The following is a 22812-nucleotide window of genomic DNA, read 5'->3' on the forward strand; positions in this document are numbered from 1 at the left end:
ATTTGTTAGAGAGGCTCAAGATTTAATGCATATTTTTTGCCAGTCCTGGCAGCGCTTGCAGAAAAAAAATGCATACATATATATATATATATATTTGCAGACAGCAAGTAATATAGAGATTCGTGTATTGCCTGAAGAATTACATTTGCAACACAATGCAATTTATTTTGTTATAGAGCAGCCTTCCCATTCAATAGCGGCCAGGGCTCCGGGTTGGCATGCAGAATAGCACGATGCAACTTAAGCAGAAAATTCATCGCAATGCAGAAAAGCTGCAGAAAACAATTTTGCGAATGTGGCCTCGGGGATGCTGCGGTTACTGTCTCTTGATGACGCCCAAGCAAATGGGTTCAGTTTCCGAGAGCCTTGTTAGATGGCTGGGGAGGGTGCTTGACGCGTGTTTGGCCGTGAGTGCCAATCAGGGAAATGTTTGTGGTTCCTGTAAGTGCTCCTAAGGAGGAGCGCCAGCCAGCCATCTTAAACCTCCTGGTACCAGGTTAGCTCCCGCCACCCTCCAAGAGGCACCTGGGCGGAGCGGGGTATTTTGCTCCATTGAAGAGCCCTTGTTGCACTATCGAAGTGATATTGCCTTTATGTTTTAGTGCCTTCTGATCTCACAGTCATGGGAAAAAGACTTGGCAAAGGTGAGCAAGCGTGCTGAGGTGGTGAAAAGGAAACCAAACAAAGGAGGGCAGAATTCCAGGGAAAGGATGCAGGAGTAGAAATGGTGGCTTCCCGTTAGCTTGCTCTCCCGCTTGCCTCGGTGTGAACTGTGCCATTTGCAGCTGCCATGAGGCAGCTCTGCCCACACCTCTCTCTCTCCCTGACAGCTCGTACAGGCTGCTTCGCCTCTTTCCAAAATTCTCATGGCAGGAGCCTAACACGCCTTGGAAGTGACTTCCCTTGTGGCATGTGAGTCGTGAATGCAGCCCTGGGGTCTCCTCCTCAATCTTCAGGTGTCTGTGCTCACCGCAGCACCAATAAAGCTAGCGAGTTTACTGTAAGGGAATGTGAAGTGGTGCAAAGTGACCCCCAGCCCCCCGGTGCTCTGGAGTCTTCCCTTCATCCAGCAGCACATGTGAACTGTTGTTAACGCAAAGCAGCTCAGCTCTTGCTGGCAGGGTAAGACCTAGTGCTTCCTAGCGTGAGATGATTTGATCGATGTGCTTTCCCATATCACCTGATAATTGTATTTGTGGCTGTAGTTTCCTGCACAGTTTGCAGTGCCTGGGTAGCTGGGCTACTACTGTTGGTCTTGAATAATTAAAAGAGGGGCAGCCCAAGCTTTGTCCTCCGCTGAAATGCTGCTCGCTGAGAGGCAGGAGGAGCAGTCATTTATCATGGCATGGTCCCGGCGCAGAGTGGTTTAGGATAGGCAGGGATAGGAAGGACAGGAAAATGCAGAAAGCTGAGAGAAGTGATTGTTAGTTCCTGGTGATGACCTCGGCCGCTGGATCTGCACAGACAGAGGGGATATCTTAAGGGGAGAGGCCTTTTCTGTCTTTCTGTGCAACCATAAAAGGGAAGAGCTTGGGGCTATGCCGCCCTCGCTGGCTGGCAAAGCATGCCCTCCTCGCATGGGGCTCGGGCTGGCAGTCGGGTGAACGTATCTGGAGTTTCGGGGGCTGGAAATGCAGAGTCATTTCAAGCGAAAGGAAGAACACGAGCAGCAGATTGAGCAGGTAGCGAGGAGATTTGGCAGCCAAGCACAGCGCATAATATACATGGTTGACTTGGATGTAATCCACCGTTAACAGTATTGTAGGATATGAATGCGGAAGGGAAGCGGGTAAGATAATGCCGCGAAGAATAAAGCTAAGATAGGGTAATGGAAGATAACAGGTCATAACAACCTGAATCCTGCCGATTGCTTTTTCCCTGGGAGTTTATTCTCATGCTGCCATCTATTGGCGTTACATTGGATCGGAGACGGTCTTGTCGTCCTCCCAGGTGGAGGTAGTGGAGGGGATGGGAACTGGCAGAGTCGCAGCAGCGAGGGCGAGTGTATTTCCTGTCTCGTTTGGTTTCTGCTGCTCTTCACCGCAAGGCTCCCGCGTCTCGCCCGGGCCAGAGATGAACGTGGCAGAAGAGCAGGCAGAAACTGAGATATTGAGAACAGTAGTATCACCTTGTGAATGTGCTCATGGTTTTCAACAGGTGAACACTTTCCAAGCTGTCCTGATCACAGACGGAGTGTCATCTTTTGCCATATTTAATTACCACGAAATCAGCTGGACCACGGGGACAGCCAGCGGAGGCGACCCCCTGACCGGTCTCGGCGGGGTGATGGCCCAGGTGAGGCTCTCGCTCCTGTAGCCCTCTCTCTGTTGAGCTCTCAGATGGTTGCTCATAGCTTGCTTATGCCACTCGGTCCCTCAATGTCCCCAGCACTGGCCTTGCAAGCCCACTGCTGGGCACAATGGGATGAGCACCCCAAAATTTGGTGTCAGCAGCAGTGCCATAGCCAGTCCATCTGCCTGAGGGGGCGAGGTTCCCTGCCTAGACATGTCCTAAAGGCTGCAGCCATTAAAGCTGCCTTATCTGCCGGGCTCTGGAGCTCCCCCGTGCCCAGTCGTGCCTTGACATCCAGTCTGTTTGGGAGGCAAACAAGTTTGGGGCTGTGCACGTGTTTAAGGCTTGTGTTTAATAAGCGACCCAGATATGGGGCCTTTGGGTTTGCCCCTAACCACCCCCACCCCGTGAGGACCCAAGCAGAGAAGTATAAACTAGGTGATGTTACTCTGTGCTAACTAAGACTGTGGGTGGTTTCCGTCCCGCTCTAGCACCAAGCCCTTTCTCTTAGATGGTCCCAGCACACCTCTGTAAGGCTAGAGGGCTCAGATTCCGCTTCCAGGACTGGCATGAAAGAATCTGCGGAGCAGTGGAAGGGGACACTCCCTCCATTGCTTTCTCATTTTATATCAGCCACTCAATACGTATACCCATAATCTATATGTACATACATATGTATATATAGATACATATGTATATATATGTAGGTAGATGTGTAAATATACATCCATGCTGCTTGTAGTACCTGTTGAGTTTTCACTCACATCCAAACTACCTGAAAAACTGAAATCCCTGGAAAGAGACTTTAAAACTAAAGAAGATAGACTCCGGAGTTATTGCAGGGGGCAGAGACGTGTGGAAATGCAGCATCGCTTTCCCGTAGCAAAGATGTGTGATGGAATTTGCTCTCTGTTTTAGGCTGGCTTCAATGGCGGAAATATCACCAACTTCTTTAGCATCCCAGGCTCCAGAACCCCAGACATAGTCAATATCGAAGAAACGACCAATGTTAACATCCCTGGGCGCTGGGCTTTCAAAATAGATGGCAGAGAAATAGATCCGGCTAACGGCTGCAGCCTGAGAGGTAAGGGGATTATGGCATTGCTTTTTTTCAAGTTTTGAGGTGCAGCATAGGAAAAGGTAATGCTGTTGGGACACTGGTGGAGAGGTGCCTGGGCTGCTGAGGGATTTGTGGTTTTGCTAAGGTGTTCCCTCAAGCTGCAGCTGCGGGGACAGAAACACGTAAGCGAGGTTCAGGTCCCGTGCGCGTTTCTGAGTTGCTGCACGCAGCACAAAGTCATCACCCGACTTCCAGCGATAATTGTCAGTCTGCCCACGGCAAAAGGCTAAAGCCTTGAAGAGTGGACAGAGAGGTTTGTCATTCGTGTTAGCATGGGCACGTCTTGTTCAGCGGGAGAGCATCCTCAGCAGCGTATGCAAAGAAGCTGTCGTCAGCCATTGTTTGCCCTTTGTCCCAGCTGGTGTTGCTGCTCCCAGGGGGATGTCGGCACGCTCACGGACAGCCGGACCTGGCTCACAAGGAGTATTTGCAGCAAATTCTCAGTGTGGATGAGGCCTGACTTGGCAGCTCAGAGAAAACTGAGAGGGGCCCATAAACACTCGGGAGTCTTCTCTGCTCTCGGTGTTGCTTTCAACCACCAGCATGCAAAACTGTCATCCATGCTAGGTTTTTTCCCTTCCTGTGATTTTAGTAGCATGGTGTTGCTGTAAGCCTCCATTTCTGTGGCCCAGAAGCAGAACCCTAACCTGAAGTCAAGGGCGGATGGGGCTCGAGTGTTTCACAGGAATTGAATGCCACTGAGGCGTTGTCTTGATTCTTTTCTGCGACGCTAATGGTACCAATGGGAAAGACCTGCAGACAGCAATTTCCTCTTGCCTCCAGAGTGGAAAAGCTGATGGTGTGGTTCCATTTCCCTTGTTTCTGCAGGAGGAATACCAGGTTTTCCGGGCAGGACAAATACCATGGCCCTGCACCAGCTACAGTGCCTGTGCATGTGACACCGCCAGCATGGGGGTAGGATGGTATTAATAAATGCACACAGCGACTGCACAGGGACTCTGCTGCAGAGAGATTATTGCGTTACCATTTGACAAATAAAACTGTCTGGAGCATCCTGTGCTCCAGGAGTCTTTCTAGCAAGAGAGAATTGTCACTTGCCGACGGACACTGGAGGTGTCACCATTCTGAGACACGTGGCTTCTTTATGTCCTGGTTTAGGACTGTACCAAAGAAGGCTCGAGAGACCCTGAGGCTCTTCCAGCCCCAGCGGAGGTTTTGTGTCCAACCGGTCCAGCCACTTCCAGCTGCTGACCCCCGAAAGAAAGGCTGGAGTTTGCAAAGGGGCTAAAAGGACGTCTTAGCTTTGCAGGTGACAAGGGCAGCGTGGGTAGATCCCGCCACTGGATTTGCATTTCACAGTGGACAGCCATTTGCCCTCCAAGAGAGGAGATGCAGCGCGAGGCGTTGGAGTTGACGGGGCCCACTGTGCCTAACGGCGCTCATTTGCTCAAATCCCCCGCACTGGGACGGTTGGCACGGGAGCCCTCGCAAGCGGGTCTTGCTAAGAAGAGATGTTGTTTGTTGCAGGGAAGTGAAAAATAGCTATTTTTGTAGGAGGCAGGGAAGAGAACAAAAAGTTTAGGAGAGGTAAATTCAGGCAGTGCGCACGGCGGAAGCCACGCGCGTGAGAAGTGTGAAAGACGGCCATATGGAGGAGAGGGAAACTCTCACGGGTATTTGCCACCCTTGTTCTCTCATCTTCTCTCTGCCTTTCACGTCTCTCACCAGACAAACCTGCCTCCCTTTACAGTACCGCTGTCTAACAAGGCTGCTCAGTCTATTGCTGTGTGATCACTCATCGTTTCCTGTTGTCGCTGGTGTATGGTGTGGAAGTTACTTATCAACAGCTCTTTGGTTTCATAACTACTATGAGCGCTTTCTGAATGGGAGTGAACTGCCTCTGGGCCACTGATGGCGGAGTCGCTCTTTGACCAGCAAAGAGCTGTCAATGGAGGAGTTACGGAGATGGTGACAAAGGTGAAGGACGGTGCAAGTACAGCGAAAGTGCTGGAAACGGCCTCTAAAAGGCGCGAGCTTTACCAGTGGACTTTCCCTTTGAGAAAATAGCACAAATGGCTCTTGTGTCCCGCAATACTGAGGCAGAACAAGGGTGGTGGGTGTCCAGACGGAAGGAATAGCCTTCAAGTTAGCCAGCCTGCGCAGTGCGGCACCGGCCCTGGATTCATGACAGTGCTTGCACCATCCTATGCACTTGTGGCGCAGGTAGGACTTGAAGGGGATGCACCGTGCATTGAAAATGAAGCTTGCGATTGCAGCGCTTTGCTGAGTGGCTCTTGCCAGGAGTCTGCACAAAGAAAGCAGCTAAGAAGCCCAGTAGCAGGACACTTTGGCAGCGGTCTCGATCATAGAGCCGGCAGGCCACTCTAAGGACTGACGTGGTGCAGTTAGAGCATGTTCCTCTGTTTAGAGAAGTGATGTAGCATGGGTTTTTCCCTTTCTGTCTTTCTAGGACAGTTTCTCCGTCAAGGGGAGATATTCTGGGACAACGCCAACTGCACCACCAAGTGCCGCTGCCTGGACTTCAAAAATGAGATCTTCTGCCAGGCGATGGCTTGCGGCCCCTTTGAAGTGTGCGAGCCGAAGACCAAGTTCTTCCAGTGCGTGCCGGTGGAAAGCAGCACCTGCGTGGTGTTTGGAGATCCACATTACCACACCTTCGACGGCTTCCTCTTTCACTTCCAGGGTTCCTGCTCCTACCTCCTTGCCAGGCAGTGCTGGCCAGGCTCCCAGCTGCCCTACTTCAACGTGGAGGCCAAGAACGAGAACCGAGGCGGCTCTTCCGTCTCCTGGCTGAGGGATATTTTTGTGGAGGTCTACTCGCACAAGATCGTCCTCCCCAAGGGCAGCTTTGGGAAAGCAAAGGTAAGAGCTCTGCTGAAAGGGGAGAACTTGCCAGGTCAGCTCCTCCAAGGCAGCAGCGAAACCATGATGGCAGCCCAAGGAGAGTGGGACAGCGCTTCTGGGCCCCGTGCGTCCCTCAGGGAACGGGCATGGGTGACAGGCGTGGCAGAAAATACCTGTGGGTTACCGACAGCTGTCCTTCTGCACACATCCCTAACCCTAAGACCCCATAACAGGGCTGTACGGCTCCTGTCTGTGTCCTGGTATGAGGGCTCTGCTATTTCATGCACCAGCTCAGTTGTGTGGTGTTGTTCCCACAGGTGGATGACTTGGTGGTGTCCCTACCCATCTCCCTGGAACTGGGTGCAATAAAAATCTACCAAAGTGGCTTGTCCACAGCCCTGGAGACCGACTTTGGCCTGCTGGTGACCTACGATGGACAACACTATGCCTCTGTCTCAGTTCCGGGCACGTACATCAATGCCACGTGCGGTCTGTGCGGGAATTACAATAAAGACCCCGAGGACGATACCCTCCGCTCAGACGGGAGGTTGGCCGTGTCCGTGCCAGACCTGGGTGAGAGCTGGCGAGTGCCGCACCCCGAGCGAAAATGCTCACCCGGCTGCTTGGATAACTGCAGCCTCTGCGATGCCACCACTGAGTCTCTCTATTTCACCTCTGAATACTGCGGCTTCATCAACAAGAGCGGCGGGCCACTGTGGGAATGCAGCACTGTCATGGACCCCACCGCCTTCATCCACAGCTGTGTCTATGACCTCTGCAGTGCACGGGATAACGGCACCGGCCTGTGCCAAGCCATCCAGGCATACGCTGCAGTGTGCCAGGCCCTGGGCATCTCGGTGGGAGAGTGGCGCGCCCAGATGGGATGCGGTAAGTGTTTGTACGCTCTTGCCAGGACCCTTCCCCCTCTGGAGGGAGGGAACAATTTCAGAGGCCTGCCCGTGTGCCCAGCAGTGCCTGAGAAGAGGGAGGAGAAATCCAGGGGAGGGAGTCGGGCAGGAGCTGCTCGGTCCCTCCTCTCCATGGCATCAGACTCTCGTGCCAGCAAGAGGGTAGCACTTGTCAGGCATGAGGCGGGAGCTCCACATTACTCTGCAGGCAGTTGGCTGTCATGATGAGAGATGGACAGGAATGGGGACTGGCCAACGGTACACTTCTTGGCCCACCTTCCTCACTTGTGGCATTAAATAGCTGCAGGCGGCTTGATGGCTCTGGGGCTGTTTTGGAGAAGCTATTGCTTGCACGAGCAGAATGGCTGGGGAGGCACAGGAGGGAAATGGAGGGGCCAATTCTACCGTCAGGCAGGTCTCCTGGGTCACTCTGTGTTGTCTCTGCTGTGGGTCAGTGGGAGAGAGGTAACTGGCCCTGAACCATGCTGTGATATGGTCCTCCTGTTGTTTGTCTCCCCTCTGCACCCACAGCGACGGCCGTGCGGTGCCCAGAGCTGAGCCACTACTCGGTGTGCGCCAGCAGCTGCCCCGCCACGTGTTCGGACCTCACGGCCCCGCTGGCCTGCTCCTCCCCGTGCACCGAGGGCTGCGAGTGCAACGAGGGCCACGTCCTCAGCACGGACCGCTGTGTCCCCATCCAGAAGTGTGGCTGTGATGTGGATGGCCGGTATTATGCCATCGGGGAGTCTTTCTGGGCAGTGGCAGACTGCACGGTGGAGTGCGAGTGTGAGGATGGTGGGGAGGCCAGGTGCTTTAACACCACCTGCCCCGAAGGAGAGGTCTGCACCATTGAGAATGGCTACCGGGGCTGCTACCCCAAAAGGGAGAGCCTGTGTTTGGTGGGACAGAACCAGGTGCTGCAGACGTTTGATGGCGTCACCTTTCCCTATCCGGTGGAGCACTCCTATACGCTGCTCAAAACCTGCCCAGAGAGACAGGACTTCATCGAGGTGGACATCAGCCAAAAGAAGCCCGGATCCACTGCCCATGGGCCACGCGTTGTGCGGATCCAGGTGGTTGGCCAAGAGGTGAAGATTGGAGGCGCCAGCCTGTCTGAGATCAAGGTAAAGGTGCTGCTGTCAGGGCAGCCCACCCCAGGGCAGGAGGTGGTGGCTCGCGCTGTGATCTGATGTCTCTTTGGAGAAGGGCTAGCAGGTCCGTGGCCCTGGCCCATTCCCCCAGGTCAGGGCCTCAAGCACTACAGTGGCACTTGGAGGAAGCCTGCATGGACCACCACTGCATGGAGGCCCTTCAGGTGCCAGCAAAGTTGTTGTCGCAGTGCCATTATTCCCGTTTGCTTGCTGAGTCAGCTCTGGAGACTTTCCTGACGTTGCGGTGGTTGTCTCCTGCAACTTGGTTGTTCCCTGGGAAAACATTCTCTGTTTGTGGGGCAAAATGCAAGGACCCTCAAAGGAGGGTCTGGGCCTTGGAGGGTGGGGTCCGGTCAGGAAACATTTAGCGTACCCAGTGTGGCGTGGCCAGCAGATGTGAACGGCCATGCAAAGTTGCATCGCCCTCCCTGAAGCATCTCGATCCACTTGTTACTTGTAGGTGAATGGTTATGACGTGGAGCTGCCCTATTTCCACCCTTCTGGCAGCCTGGAAATCTACCGTAGCGATAACAGCACCGTGATGGAGTCAGAGGGGCTCCTGGCTATCAGCTATTATGATTCGGGCCTCCTGGAGATCCGCCTCTCCACCGCCTACTTCAATTGCACTGGGGGCCTGTGCGGCTTCTTCAACGGCAATGCCAGCGATGAGTTCTGCCTGCCCAAGGGCAAGTGCACGGACAATCTGGAGCTCTTCCTGGAGAGCTGGACCACGTTCGATGAGATCTGCAACGGGGAGTGCGGGGACCTCCTCAAGGCTTGCAACAACAACTCAGAGCTGCTCAAGTCCTACAGGAGCCGCTCCAACTGTGGCATCATCAACGACCCCACCAATAGCTCCTTCCTGGAGTGTCACGGCGTGGTCAACGTCTCAGCCTACTACAGGACGTGCCTTTTCCGCCTGTGCCAGAGCGGGGGCAACCGGTCAGAGCTGTGTGACTCAGTGGCACGCTACGCTGGCGCCTGCAAGAACGCCGAGGTGGATGTTGGCCAGTGGAGGAGCCACAGTTTTTGCCGTGAGTCTGCCAAAGCTTTTAAGTACCTGGGGTGGGGAGAAGAGGATGTAGACACCATCTACACTCGGGTAGAGTCTTTTTGTCAGGAGCTTGCGGGTGTATAGAGGTAGAGCAGCTTTTCTTAAGGGATGCTGAAAAGTACAGGCTCTCTTTCCCCCACCTCCTTTCTCGTCTCTGGTGGGTACCCCTTACCCACAGGGTGCTCCTCTGTGGCTGAGCTGGAAGACACTCAATCGCAGCAGGGCTGTTTGGGCAGGAGGTCCTGACCCAATAGTGCTAACAACAGCATTAGATGTCCAAAGTCATACGAAGGGGTAGGGGTGGAGGTGCCTAAACACTGCCAGTCTGGGGCAATTTTCCTACTCTCCTCCCTACTGGTCAACTGAAGATCGGCTTTGCCATTGAAAGAGCTATGCCTGGTAGACCTTTCTGCCATAAGGGGGGCCAGCACATATGAAGTGCTCTCCCACGAAGCATATGGAAGGGGAAGGGGAATTGAGGTGGGAATGCAGTGTCTTGTGAGCCCGAAAGCAAGACAGCGCTGCCCCACGTACCAACAGTAGTTTCTAAGCAGCGCTCGTGTTGGCAGAGATAGATTTCCCAGTGAAGAGATTTCAGGGTGGCATTTCAGGAAGCATCAAGAGTTTTATGATGCGGTGTAGGAGCATTCCAGAGCTGCAGATGGTGTCTGACAGTGCTATACGCCACCACCAGAGGATAATTTGAATAACGCTTGTTTTTAGCTGTCGCTATAAACTTGCCATTGATGGGAAAACATTCATAATTCAGAAGCGAATGTGAAAAATCCCCAGTGTGGAAGTACATGGTGGATAGGCAGTCCCCGTCTCCACCACGGAGGTTTGAGGGAGGCGTCTGTTCAGGAGACCTAGCCTCACACCCTCTGAAATAGCGGGGTGTCGTCGCTCAGCACGTGGCGGGACAGGGCTGTGATGTGAGGAGGGCAATGGCCAAGAGGAGAAGGGGTTGCAAAGGGGATGGGAAGAGCTGGTGTCCAGCAGCGTGCTGGGACTGTTTCCCCTCTTGCTTTTTTTCCCCCGAATCGGTCACCACTCACCCCGTTCCTGCCTTTTGCTAGTTCCCCCACCCCGCACTGCCCCAGGGCTGCCAGAGCTGGGAACTCACGCTCCATGTTTGTTGGCCCTGCAGCTCTCGCCTGCCCGGAGAACAGCCATTTCGAGGAGTGCATGAGCTGCGTGGAGACCTGCGAGATGCTGGCCACAGGTCCTGTCTGCGCGGACACCTGTGCAGAGGGCTGCCAGTGCGATGAGGGCTTCGCCCTCCACGGCACCCGCTGCGTTCCCCGCGGCGAGTGTGGCTGCAACTTCGAGGGGCGCCAGCTGGCCACCAACCAGACCTTTTGGATGGACATTGCCTGCCACTTCCTCTGCTACTGCAACGGCTCTGACAACAGTGTGTACTGCGAGAACGTCTCCTGCAAGGACGATGAGTACTGCCTGGAGGAGAATGGCCTCTACTACTGCCACGTCCGCACCGATGCCTCCTGCATTGTCTCTGGCTATGGACACTACCTGACTTTCGACGGCTACTCTTTCGACTTCCAGAGCAGCTGCGCATTGGTCCTGTGCACCACAATTGCTCGGTCGAGGGCAGAGCGCTCGGACACTTTCCCAGCTTTCACTGTCACAGCCAAGAATGAGGATCGGGACACCTCTCTGGCGCTGTGGGTGAAGCAAGTTGAAGTGGAGGTCTTCAATTACAACATTGTCATCCACCGTGCCTACAAATATACCGTGCTGGTGAGTGCGGGGCCATGAGGGCTGTGGTTATGTCTCCCTGCCGTGGCTCCCAAACCACAGAGTGATTCCCTAGGCACGAGGCCTTACGGCTCGCAAGGTTTTCTGGGGGTTGGGAAGGGCATATGCTCGGGCTGGTCCCTAGGGTGGCACCAGGTGCAGCTTTCAGAGAGGGCTTCCATTTTGGCTGCCTTGTTTTGGATGTAGAGACAAGGCTGGCAGGGGCCTTGCTCCAGGAGCACCAAGCCACCCTCATTCGTGTCCTCCCACGGCAGCTCCAGTCATCATTCCTGCTCATGGTGCACCTCGTTTCCTTCCCCGTAGATCAATGATGAGCGTCTCTACCTGCCCCTGAAGCTGGGCCAGGGCAAAGTAAACATCTTTGCCTTTGGCTTTCACATCGTGGTTGAAACCGACTTTGGGCTGAAGGTGGTGTACGACTGGAAGACCTTCCTCTCCATCACGATCCCGCGCAGCTTCCAGAACCTGACCTACGGCCTCTGTGGCCGCTACAACGGCAACCCCGAGGACGACCTGGTGGCCGCGGGTGGTGCACCGGCAGCCAGCGTCACTGACTTCATCCAGAGCTGGGCGAAGCAGGATGCCTTCTGCCGTGTGGGCTGTGGCGACCGCTGCCCCGCCTGCGGGAAGGTGGAAGGCTTCTGGAAACCCCAGCAGCTCTGCAGCCTCATCCCGAGCCAAAGCGGTGTCTTCGCCAAGTGCCACAGCAAGATCAGCCCTGGCTTCTTCTACAAGAACTGCCTCTTCGACACCTGTGTTGATGGGGGAGCCATGCAAACAGCCTGCAGCTGGCTGCAGAATTACGCCAGCACGTGCCAAACACAGGGTATTGCCATTACCGGCTGGAGGAACTTCACCTCGTGCTGTAAGTGCCACCCTGCCTCTGGGCCCTTCTTCTCTAGAAGTGCTTCCCGGGGCTGTCCACTGTAGCCATAGCACTCGCTGGAGCTCACCCCATAGAGAGGTAGCAGAGCAGCATGTGGAGCACCAGCAGATGCCTGTTATCTCCGGGCCATCGACCCGGACGTGTCCCAGGTCCCCACAGTTGGCACCCGGAGATGGCCCTGGGGGATCCCCTCCTTCCCTGCCAGTTAAGGGGGCAGCCGACGGAGCAGTGAGCTAAAGCAGCGCAGTAGGTGTGCACGTAGTCACCACCGAGCGCACCAGACTGACCTGTGTGCGGACCCGGGAGGGGGAGGCCGACAGCCTGGCAGCCGGTCCCTCCTGTGCTTGTTGGGTGGGGCAGGGGTGTGGGATCGGGTCTGGGGCACTATGTTCTCTTGGAGTTGTTACGAACTGTGTGCGGTGTAGCGGGAACGGGGATGGAAAGGGGGAAGCCTCAAGTTCAGAAGGTATCAGCCATCCCTCCATTGTTAAGCAGGAATTGTATTAGTCAGCTTCAAAGCCAGGAGTACGTGTTTGTTCTAATGAAGCTGCATGCTTTTGTCAATAAGATTATGATGTGATGTTCAATTAGACTCCTGAGGATGGGGGCCACGAGCCTCTCTGGCAGCCGATCTATCTGGCAAATCATTCGGGAAGTAATTGTCTCCGCTAACAAGACTGAAAATTAAATTTATGTCGTTCTTCCTTCTAATGAGCAAACTCACGGCTCAGAAGGCACCACTCTCAGGGGGCAGGGACAGTGAGGCCACCGACTGGCACCCCACACGCTGGGTCCAAAATGGTCCCTGGTGAGCCGGCAGGGCTCGGGGAGGTGGCCTGCCCAGGCACGAGCAGTGGCCCTCACAGGCTTCACGCTCTGATGGAGCAGCAAAAGCACGTCCCCTGAAATGTGTCCCCACGTGGAGAGCGCAGAGGCTCCGTACACTGCCTGAAAGGCCCCAGGGCCAGCACGGGCATCCCTCCCAGAGCGAGTTGTTAATCTGGTGTCAGCGAGTAAGCTTGTTTGCAGGACATCAGGGAGAAAGGGCGCTCAGGAAACCGGCATGCAGGAGCTCAAAGACAAAGTGGTGAGTAACGGAGAAGTGTTGCTCAGCTTGTACTAGGCAGCTGGCAAGCGGCATTGGACAGAGGGATGAAAGCTGCCTTTTCCCTTCAGTTGCGTGGCTGGGAGCTCTGGGTCCCTCTTTGGGCAACGTGGTCAGTGTTAACCACCTTGGCAGGGGAGTTAGCTGCCCAGGGACACCAGTGGTGGGGATTACAGCCCCACGTGTGGCTGGCCGCCAGGTTGCTTTCGTCTGGGGAGCTAATCTGTATCCGTTTTGTCCTCTGGTAACGTCGCAGCCGTCAGCTGTCCCCCCAACAGCCACTATGAGAGCTGTGTGTCCCTGTGCCAGCCCCGATGCGCTGCCATCCGGCTGAAGAGTGACTGCAGCCACTACTGTGTGGAGGGATGCCAGTGTGACCCTGGGTACGTCCTCAACGGCAAGAGCTGCATCCTTCCCCACAACTGCGGCTGCTACTCCGATGGCAAATACTATGAGGTACGCCGTTCACGTTCATCTCTCAGGGCTTGTTCCCACCCTCTTTCTGATATTCCCGGGCAGCGTCTCATGCCCTGAGCAGGGATGGCGGTCAGGCCGGGCCGGTACCGGGTGTCTCGCTGGGTCCGTTTGCCAGGGTCATAGCCTCAGTCAGAGAGAGTGCTCCGCAGGGCCTGGAGGGACAGGTCCTCTTCTTCATCAACATCATGTGTGTCCGCCGGTCCATGGCTGTGCTTGGGGATTGCTCTGAAGTCTGGTGTTTTTGCAGCAAGCAAGAGAGGATGGGGAACAAGGGACAGAGTGGGCAGATGTGCATCAAGAGGAGGTGGAGAGAGGAGAAGCAGGCTCCATAGCAAAGCCTCTGCAATGGCCCGTGGGATGTTTGCTGTCCTGCGGTCTCCCCAGTCCTCCTCTGAGCTGCAGAGCATATTACCATTGCTCCTGCTGGAGGAGTCCCTGTGTCGGGGCCAGGGTCCAGCTCTGATCTGACTACTGGCATACACTCAGGTTAAGTGGCTTACACGTCAGGGGCACCTCTCGCATGCCAGTCTCGTTTCCAGCTCAAGTCTTGCACGGCTGCTCTTTTGGAATTCTGGTTTGAGGAAGGCTGGCATAGAGCAAGGAAGCCTCAATCCAAGGGCCCCAGTTATAGCTCCTAGAGGGGTGGAAAGGTGGAGTCGGTAAGACTCCACAAGGCAAGAGCCCGGTACCACACTGGTGATGGAAACTGTGGTTGTCGATGAGGGTAGGGATGATGTGGCAGCAGCACGGGGCTCTCCCGGCTCTAGGGGGTACCAGGGCTAGAGAAGAGAGGGACATCCTCCCATGGTACACTGTGTAGCGAGTCTTTTTGTCTGACAAAATTATCACCTGGTTATTGGGTGAGTGTGACTCGGGTGTCAGGCAGGGATGGGAGGGGACTGTCAGAGAGGGGGAAGAAAGGGTGGTGACTGGGAAGGCTGGCTTTGATGAGTGCCAAAGCCCAGTACTGTATGACCATGTTGTTCTAGGTATTCTACACGAGCTGGGTTTACTGTTTCACATGGAATTTACTTATTTGTAGCTATTGAATGTTACTTGGGAGTTTGATTCAGCAGGGTGTTGTGCTGGTGGCATTGCTCATATTATAGTTGGTTGTATTTTGTGTCAGTGAAACTGTTCTGCATAAGGTGTCTTTGCCAAGCCCCACACCCATGACAAGCCAGGATCATGGTACTGTTGTATGGGGACCCGAGCGGATGGGTTGGCAGCCAGCAGGGCAACAAGAAAGGGATCAAGGAGGTATTTATCGCGCCGTGTTTTTTGTGTGTGTATGAGAGGCAAAGGAGATTGCGATGGCAGTAGAAGTGTGCAGTTGCCTCATGCCTGTGGGTAGGAGAGGTGTTGCAAGGTAGGTGTAAGCTGCCAATGTGTACATTGCGCCTTTTCCTCTGTCCTCATTGCCCGCTCTCACTTGCCGTGTGGCAGAAGGGCGTAAACCTTGGCCTAAGCATCCGCAGCGGGTAGGGCAGGGGTCCCTGGCCCTCCTGGTCAGTGACGGGTCCTTCTTTTAGCCCAAGCAGCTCTTCTGGAATGGGGACTGCACCCGCCGGTGCCGCTGCTTCAGGCGCAACCTCATTCAGTGCGACCCACGGCACTGCAAGTCAGACGAGGAGTGTGCCCTGCGCAACGGCATCCGTGGCTGCTTCAGCACCAGGAGCTCCTTCTGCCTTGCGGCGGGTGGCGGTGTCTTCCGCACCTTCGACGGGGCCTTCCTCCGCTTCCCTGCCAACTGCGCCTTCGTCCTCTCCACCATCTGCCAGAAGCTGCCCGACTTCTCCTTCCAGCTCATCATCAACTTTGACAAGTGGTCCTCACCCAACCTCACCATCATCTCCCCTGTGTACTTCTACATCAACGAGGAGCAGATCCTCATCAGTGACAGGAATACCGTCAAGGTAAGGTCTCGTCAGGGGCATCTGCCCCCTCTGGAGAGGGGCCGCGGGCTGGGCGATGGGGGACCAGCTTCCGAGTGGAGGAGGATGGCGTGCGGGGCCACACGACGGTCTTCGCGAGAGCCCTGGACTGCTCTGTTGGTGGCTTTGCATCCTGGTCGGGGCAGCTCTATGGGTGAGGGGTGTGGCTGTCACCTGTTGGGCTTTGCGGAGGCATGCCAGCTGGGACAAAAACGCTGGCAGGAGGCAAGGCCGTCAGCAGCCTGGGAGTTTGTAGGTGCATACCTGTCCACTTCTCAGTGGTGTGGGTGAAGCTGTCATTTTGAGTGGAAGGGTACAGAGGACTGGCTATCGCTGCAGTGTCACTCGGTGTCTGAAGGGCACCGTCTGTGGCTTTTCCTGGTGAGTGATGAGTCCGAAGCTAGACCCTCTGCATGTGAGTAGGGTTCCCTTTGCGGCGCAGCCTTGTGTGGGCATTTAAGAGAGGTGGTGCCCTCAGAGTGATCCATTGGGCTGTAAGGAGGAGGAGGATATGCTGGCCCCTGCCAAAGACAAGGTGGTGTGTTTTCATGGCTGGGATATTGGGAGGCAGTCGCAGAGCCCTTTGCAGGCGGCTCACACTCACATCCGTACGCGAAGGGAATGGGAGGGACGTCAGCCTTGTGTCTCTTCCTACGCCAGGTGAACGGCAGCCACGTGAACATCCCCTTTGTCACGGGGCTTTCCACAAAGATTTTCAGCCAGGAGGGCTTCCTCGTCATCGACTCCAGCCCTGACATCCAGATCCGCTACAATGGCTTCAACATCATCAAAATCACCATTGGGGAGCGACTGCAGAACAAGGTGTGTGGCCTCTGCGGCAACTTCAACGGTGACCAGACAGATGACTACGCAACGCTGCGGGGGAAGCTGGCAGTCAGCAGCGTGGTGTTGGCACAGAGCTGGAAGACCAACGGCATGCAGAAGAGGTAAGCAGTCGTACGGCCCTTCCCTGCCGGGTGGGAGCGGGGCCAGCCGCTCTGGGAGCCCCCGCAACGTGTCCGGTGCCCACAGCTGCAACGAGCTGCAGTACTCACAGTACGCCGCCTCCTGCGACAACGTCCAGATCCAGGAGCTGCAAAGCGACAGCTACTGCCTGAAGCTGACTGACATGAAAGGCTTCTTCCAGCCCTGCTACGGCCTCCTGGACCCCCTACCCTTTTATGAGTCCTGCTTTCTGGATGGCTGCTACAACCACAAGAAGGTCCAGCTCTGCGGCTCGCTGGCTGCCTACGGCGAGGCCTGCCGCACCTTTGGCATCCTGGGCACCGAGTGGATTGAGAAGGAGAATTGCTGTAAGAGAGCCGGGGGCCATCCAGGTTGAGGGGAGCCATGTCCCGCTGGGACCACAACCAGCAGAAGAGGGGAAGAGGGGCTGGTGGGGTGGGGGTGGCCCATGGCAGTCTGAGATGCCCGCGGCGGTCTGAGACGCACGCCCTGCGGTCTGAGGATAAAGATTGTGTTTGCGCTCCGTCTTGTGCTGTTTAGCAGGAGTGGTGGAAGATCCCTGCGTGGGTGCCGACTGCCCCAACCGCAGCTGCGAGCTGGACAACGGCGGGGAGCTGTGCGGCTGCATCGAGCCCCCGCCCTATGGGAACAGTGAGTCCTCTGGTGTGGGCTGCAGGGTCAGCACCGAGCGGCGTGGGCACGCGTTAGGCCATCGGACCGCTGGGGCTTTGGGAAGGGAGGTGTCAAGAGCTGGGACCTCTGCCGAGATGGAGTTTCGCGACCATGTGCAGTTCAGGATGGGAGCAGGTTTTTGGGAGCGCACGTTATGGGCATTTCTGGCTCGGGAGCAGCAGGGATGTCGGACGGGCAAGGCGTGCCGCAGGAGATGATCCCCAGCCCGTTCCTGGCAGTGGGGAGGAGGGCCAAGCATGCCGGCAGCCTGGGCCTGCGATACCATTTGTGGTGATCTGAAGCTGTCTTGTCTTCTCCTCTAGCCACCCATGACATCATTGACGCAGAGGTGACCTGCAAAGCCGCCCAAATGGAGGTGTCCATCTCGAAGTGCAAGCTGTTCCAGCTGGGCTTCGAGCGTGAGGGTGTGCGGGTCAATGACCGCCACTGCCCTGGCATCGAAGGGGAGGACTTCATCTCCTTCCAGATCAACAACACCAAGGGCAACTGTGGCAACATGGTGCAGGTGAGCCAGGGCATGTGGGGCTGGGAGTGGAGGCCGGGCTGTTCATCTTTGGTGTCTTCTCATGCATGCAAACTTGAGGGCGGAGGAGGCGGGGGGAGCGTGCCTTTGGGAGGCGGCTTGATGGAGCAAAAGGGACCCGAGAGTTGGTAGGAGCCTGGGATGCGCACGTAGCTCTGACCGTCGATCTGGGCAGCTCGCACGTGGGCAGTAGGTTGCCGGGCAGGCTTTGTAGAATGCACAGTCCCTTGGTGTGGGGTCGCCATTGACTTGCTGACTGGTGTTCCAGTCTGGAGGATGCAGGAGGAGACAGAGAAGTAGTTGGGAGGCTGAGGAGAGCAGTCTGCGTATTCTGAGCCATTACGTATGTGAGGAACTTGTTGGTATGGGGGGATCGAGGCAGCGCGGCTTCGTGCCAGCCAAGCAGTCTTTTTCTGTGGCAGCCCAGCTCGACGTTGTGGTGGGGGCACACATCAGTGTGAGTGATGTTCAGGAGGCGCTTTCATGGGGTGGGGGGTTGGGGAAAACAGAGGCAGGTCTTGTAGAGTAAGGATGCTGCCCAGCAGTTCCTAGCCCCGCCATACCGTACCCTTTCTGGCCAGAGGCAGTGGAGGGGTAGCAGGGCCCTTGGCGTTGTGCAGCTTATTTAGGGGCTTAGATGTTCATTAGGAGCAGGGGAGCAGAGATGGCCAGTCTCGAGTAACGCCCTGTGTTCCTTCTGCAGTCGAACAGCACGCATATAGTGTACAAGAACACGGTGTGGATTGAGAGTGCGAACAACACGGGCAACATCATCACCCGGGACCGGACCATCAATGTGGAGTTTTCCTGTGCCTATGAGCTGGACATCAAGATCTCCCTGGATTCAGTTGTGCGGCCGATGCTCAGGTAGGAACCGGGGTGAGCCGCGCGGCCCCTCCCATCACACGGGCATGGGATCGTGCAGGCGGAGGGCGAGGTGGCAAGGGTCTTGAAGCGAGACACCGAGTTGGGGATTCGTAGCCTTTCCTCCATCCGAGCCGGTATTTTTTTGTCATCGTTAGCGTGATTAACCTGACGGTGCCAACGCAGGAAGGGAGCTTCACGACCAAGATGGCCCTGTACAAGAACTCGTCCTACAAGCACCCCTACCGGCAGGGCGAGGTGGTGCTCACCACCCGGGACGTGCTCTACGTGGGGGTCTTTGTTGTCGGCGCTGATTCCAACCACTTGATCCTGATGCTGAACAAGTGCTATGCCACCCCCTCACGGGACAGCAACGACAAGCTGCGCTACTTCATCATCGAGGGAGGGTGAGCAACCGCGGGCCAGGCAGCCTAGCATGCCTTGTTGTTTTCATCGTGTCCGTCGGGGAGGGTGCTTGAAGGGGTGGTGTCGTCAGCTGGAGCGGGGGACCTTTCAGTCAGTGAGACGGTTGACCAAGGTCTGGAAAGGGCAGGGAACAGGGCAGCTCATGCTGTTAGTGCAGGAGTTAGTTCACTTAACATAGAGGTAGCCGGAGTCCCCGCGTGCAACAGAGTCCCAGCTACAGAAAGAAATGACCTTCCTCACGTCATCAATGCTGCGGGAGTCAGGGTGTCTGTAGGAGACGGGGGGTTGTGGATCATGGCAGAGGCACCTTGGGAAGCGGGAGTACAACAAAGAAGGACATGCCAGAGAGAGGTCATGCTACACAGGCAGAGTGCGATGCCCTCATCCAGAGGAGGCGGGCACAGCGGGATCTAAGTGCATCACTACGGGACTGGGGCCGAGGGGCCTTGCAGGGACAGGGGCGAGAGGCATCTGTCAAGGGACCCTCTCAAGGGGAGGGTCCCAGTCACGGGAGGGCCAAGGCAAGCGTCGGTGCTTTGCACAGGTGCCAAAACATGAAGGACAACACCATTGGCATAGAGGAGAATGGGGTATCATTGACGTGTCGCTTCCACGTCACTGTCTTCAAGTTCATTGGGGATTATGACGAAGTTCACCTCCACTGCGCCGTCTCACTCTGCGATTCGGAGAAATACTCCTGCAAAATAGTAAGTGGGGCAAGTGCCGAGGGATGGGTCACTCGCTTTGCAGGGCTCCGGCAGAGCGCGGCGAGCCCAGCTGACCCAGCGTCAGAGAGGCGGCTGGATACGTAGCCCTGGGGGCGAGGCTGGGAGGATCACGTGTCCCTCTAGGTGCTGTGAGGAGAGCCCCACCACGGGCAGGTTGCCTCGGGACCCATGCTCTTTGAGCCTGGTCACAGGGTCCCTTCAGGAGCCGGGCTGGCTGGAGGGGCGCGGAGGGGGCCCGGGCAGGGGCTGAGAGTGACGGAGGCTTTTATGCCCGCACAGAACTGCCCTCAACACACAAGGATGGCCAGCGCATTCGCCAAGGAGCCCAAGGAGCAGATCATCTCAGTTGGGCCTATTAGGAGGAAGCGTAAGTGTGTGTGACCCCAAGGAAGGCTGCGGGGGTTTGTCTGCCATCCGGGTTGAGCCCGGTGGCGTGCCCGGGGCAGTGCAGGGGGGCAGCAGGATCCTGGGGCACTGGGGCGAGGGAGTGTGCATGCGTGTGTCCTGTGAGGAGAGGCTGTTCCTTTGAGCAGGAATCGGGACAAGTGCAAGAGGGCTTTCAGAGGGTTTTTGCTGCCGGGAGGTGAGGGCGGAAGTTGTGTGGGTGCCAGTCAGATGGGCACGGGTGCAGGCCTCATCGGGGGTCTGCCTCGCTTGGGGACATGTGTTCCTAGGGGTCCATGGGCAGTTGCACAGGAGATGGCGTGATGGCAGGGGGGCTGGCAGGAGCCCAGCGTGGCACGGGGTGCTCTGTTTTTGGCCACATGGCTCCCTGTTGTGGGTGCTCCTCTTTGTCTTCCCGAAAGGCCCCTGGAGGGTTGTGAGGATCAGACTAGGTGCTGCTTTGGGGTCATGGGGGTTGACAGGAGCCTAGCTGGGTCCTAGCATCATCCCCATGCTGTGTGTGACATGAGGGCGTGCCTGGCAGGTGATGGGTGTGCTCCTGTGGGCCTCGTTGTTGTATCAGGGAGTGTGGGTTTGGGAGCATCACTCAGGTGTCCTCCTTTGCTCTTTGTGCCCAGGATCAGACTGGTGCGAGGACAACGGAGGCTGCGAGCAGATCTGCACGAGCCAGGCAGATGGACCCCTGTGCAGCTGCGTGACAGGGACGCTGCAACGGGACGGCAAGAGCTGCAGGGGCAAGTACCGGGGGCGGCACAGTCGGGGCGAGCACAGGGGGGGGCTTCCGTGCCTGAGCCGAGGGGCCGTGGGGGTAAGCAGCACGGGGAAGGTGGCTGGAACGTGTGGCATGTCACACATAGGAGGGAGGTGGAGGGCAGGGAGCCGGATGTACGCTGCTCCCGAGGGATGGAGGTGCCTGCTGGTGTGGTGTCTGAGGGCTGTGAGGCCAATGATGGCAGGCTTTGAAGAGCTGGCAGGCAGTCAGTTGCAAGAGTGGTGATGGTGTATAGCATGGTGTGGGGCAGCAGCAGGGTAGAGTAGAGGCGATGGTATAGTCTGGAGGCCAAATAAGGGGCTTGTGGGAAGGGGTCCTAGCAACAAGATGGGGCACTCAGGAGGGTGCGGGACCGGCGCAGTTCATGAGGCACCCAGGGTGTCGGGTGAGAGGGCGGCACCTGTTGCATGAGTGCTGGGGCCCCAGCTCACATGGGTCTTGTTGTTGTGTTGGCAGCCTCCAGCTCTTCAGGGGAGCACCGTGCCCGAGCGACCCTTCTGGTGGTGGCCCAGCTGTGGCTGTGGCTATGCACAGCTCCGCGGGACCTGACCTCGTAGGCGCAGCTCCACTGCCCAGCCAAGTACTGTTCTCACGTCAGCCTGAGTCTTTGTAGGGTAGGAGACAGCACCCCCACAGTGGCTAGGCTGCCACCGACCCATCCTGCTGCGTGGAGGCAAGAGAGGGACTTGAGCTGGAGAGAGATTGCATGTGGACCTGGACATGAAGGTGGCATGTGGCAGGCGCCGCGACAGCAAGGCCGAGCTGGATGTTTGCCAGCATCGATGCGGGACTTGGGGGGGTGGTTTTTGCAGGTTTCTGGCATTGATGTGGGACTTTGGGGGGGTTTTTTTTGCAGCTTTATCCCAAGCTTTCCCTTGTAGCATGCGCTGTAGGTGGCCCGCACCCCTGTCGGTAGCATGGGACAGGCTGGAGTGCGTGCCGTCCTCTCTCATGGACAGCCGTGGGTCTTCACAGTCCTCAGGAGCTGCTGTCGGTGTCTCGTGAGCATATGGACTCAGACAGAGGTAGGTGTTGTGGCACGGGTCGCGGGCTGGAGCAGCACATCGTCATCATCGAATGTTGTGACACCTCTGGAGTGCATCACCCTCTGGCTCTCTGGAGCAGAGGTGTCATCAAGGTTTGTGACGGAGGGCCTAGCTCATCCCCAGGGGTCTGGAAAGCCTGTTAGTGCACTGCGGTGGTGACACGCTAGTCCCAGTGTTTGGAAAGAGGTGTTTTCTGGTGGGCAGGAGCAAGAGCCAGAGAAATGAGGAACGGAATTCCCTCCCATATTTGTGTGGTGTGCCACGGCAGAGTTTTTTTGAGGGTGAGAACAGGGCTGGGGTCCATGGGCCTGGGGCAGCATCAGGGTGCCCGGTGGGAGAGTCGAGAGTGGCCTGGGGGAGCCGGAGTGGCCTGGGGGAGCCGGTGGGTGTTGGGGGCTGTCTGTGTTGGTGTCTTGTCTTGTGTGTGTTTGTACTCTGTGAAATGGCTGCGTGGGAATAAAAAGTGTTGTAATCCTTCGTAAGCGGTGTAGTCCTGTGTGATGGCGGTGAGGCAGGTGGGGCTGGAGAGGGTCCCCGGGACGGGCAGGGAGCAGGGGTTTCAGGGTGGACAGGGGGATGGAGAGTGAGGCTCATGAGGAGCACTGGATGAACCAGAAGCATTGGTCAGCTCCCAGAGCTGCGGTATCATTGGTATTAATGAGATTTGCGTGCTGGGATGGAGGACTACAGGCTGTTCAGGAGCGATAGGCAGGGCAGGTGAGGTGGAGGTGTAGCACTATATGTAAGGGAGAGGTTTGATTGTACAGCCCTTACAGCTGAGAGCCTCTGGGTGAGTATTAGGGGGATGGAAAACGAAGGAGATGTTGTAGTGGACATCTGCTAGCAATTGCCCAGCCAGG

At 56.5% G+C, this 22812-nt stretch overlaps 1 protein-coding gene across 1 annotated transcript in view; it reads left to right on the forward strand.

Moving 5' to 3' along the window:
- The window catches only part of TECTA (tectorin alpha), a 28238-nt gene extending 6775 nt beyond the window's left edge, over positions 1 to 21463 (forward strand). Inside the window, exons 4-23 of the mRNA XM_059829667.1 lie at positions 2158 to 2295; positions 3211 to 3376; positions 5844 to 6256; positions 6556 to 7126; positions 7678 to 8270; positions 8758 to 9331; positions 10499 to 11109; positions 11431 to 11992; positions 13375 to 13574; positions 15128 to 15511; positions 16190 to 16476; positions 16562 to 16842; positions 17036 to 17146; positions 17491 to 17693; positions 18415 to 18578; positions 18734 to 18982; positions 19546 to 19708; positions 20009 to 20096; positions 20752 to 20868; positions 21363 to 21463. Coding sequence (XP_059685650.1) covers positions 2158 to 2295; positions 3211 to 3376; positions 5844 to 6256; positions 6556 to 7126; positions 7678 to 8270; positions 8758 to 9331; positions 10499 to 11109; positions 11431 to 11992; positions 13375 to 13574; positions 15128 to 15511; positions 16190 to 16476; positions 16562 to 16842; positions 17036 to 17146; positions 17491 to 17693; positions 18415 to 18578; positions 18734 to 18982; positions 19546 to 19708; positions 20009 to 20096; positions 20752 to 20868; positions 21363 to 21463 — 5976 coding nt within the window. The remainder of the gene's footprint in view (positions 1 to 2157; positions 2296 to 3210; positions 3377 to 5843; positions 6257 to 6555; positions 7127 to 7677; positions 8271 to 8757; positions 9332 to 10498; positions 11110 to 11430; positions 11993 to 13374; positions 13575 to 15127; positions 15512 to 16189; positions 16477 to 16561; positions 16843 to 17035; positions 17147 to 17490; positions 17694 to 18414; positions 18579 to 18733; positions 18983 to 19545; positions 19709 to 20008; positions 20097 to 20751; positions 20869 to 21362) is intronic.
- Positions 21464 to 22812: the final 1349 nt, after the last annotated feature.

Source organism: Gavia stellata, chromosome 26, assembly GCF_030936135.1.
Source record: "Gavia stellata isolate bGavSte3 chromosome 26, bGavSte3.hap2, whole genome shotgun sequence".
NCBI lineage: Eukaryota > Metazoa > Chordata > Aves > Gaviiformes > Gaviidae > Gavia > Gavia stellata.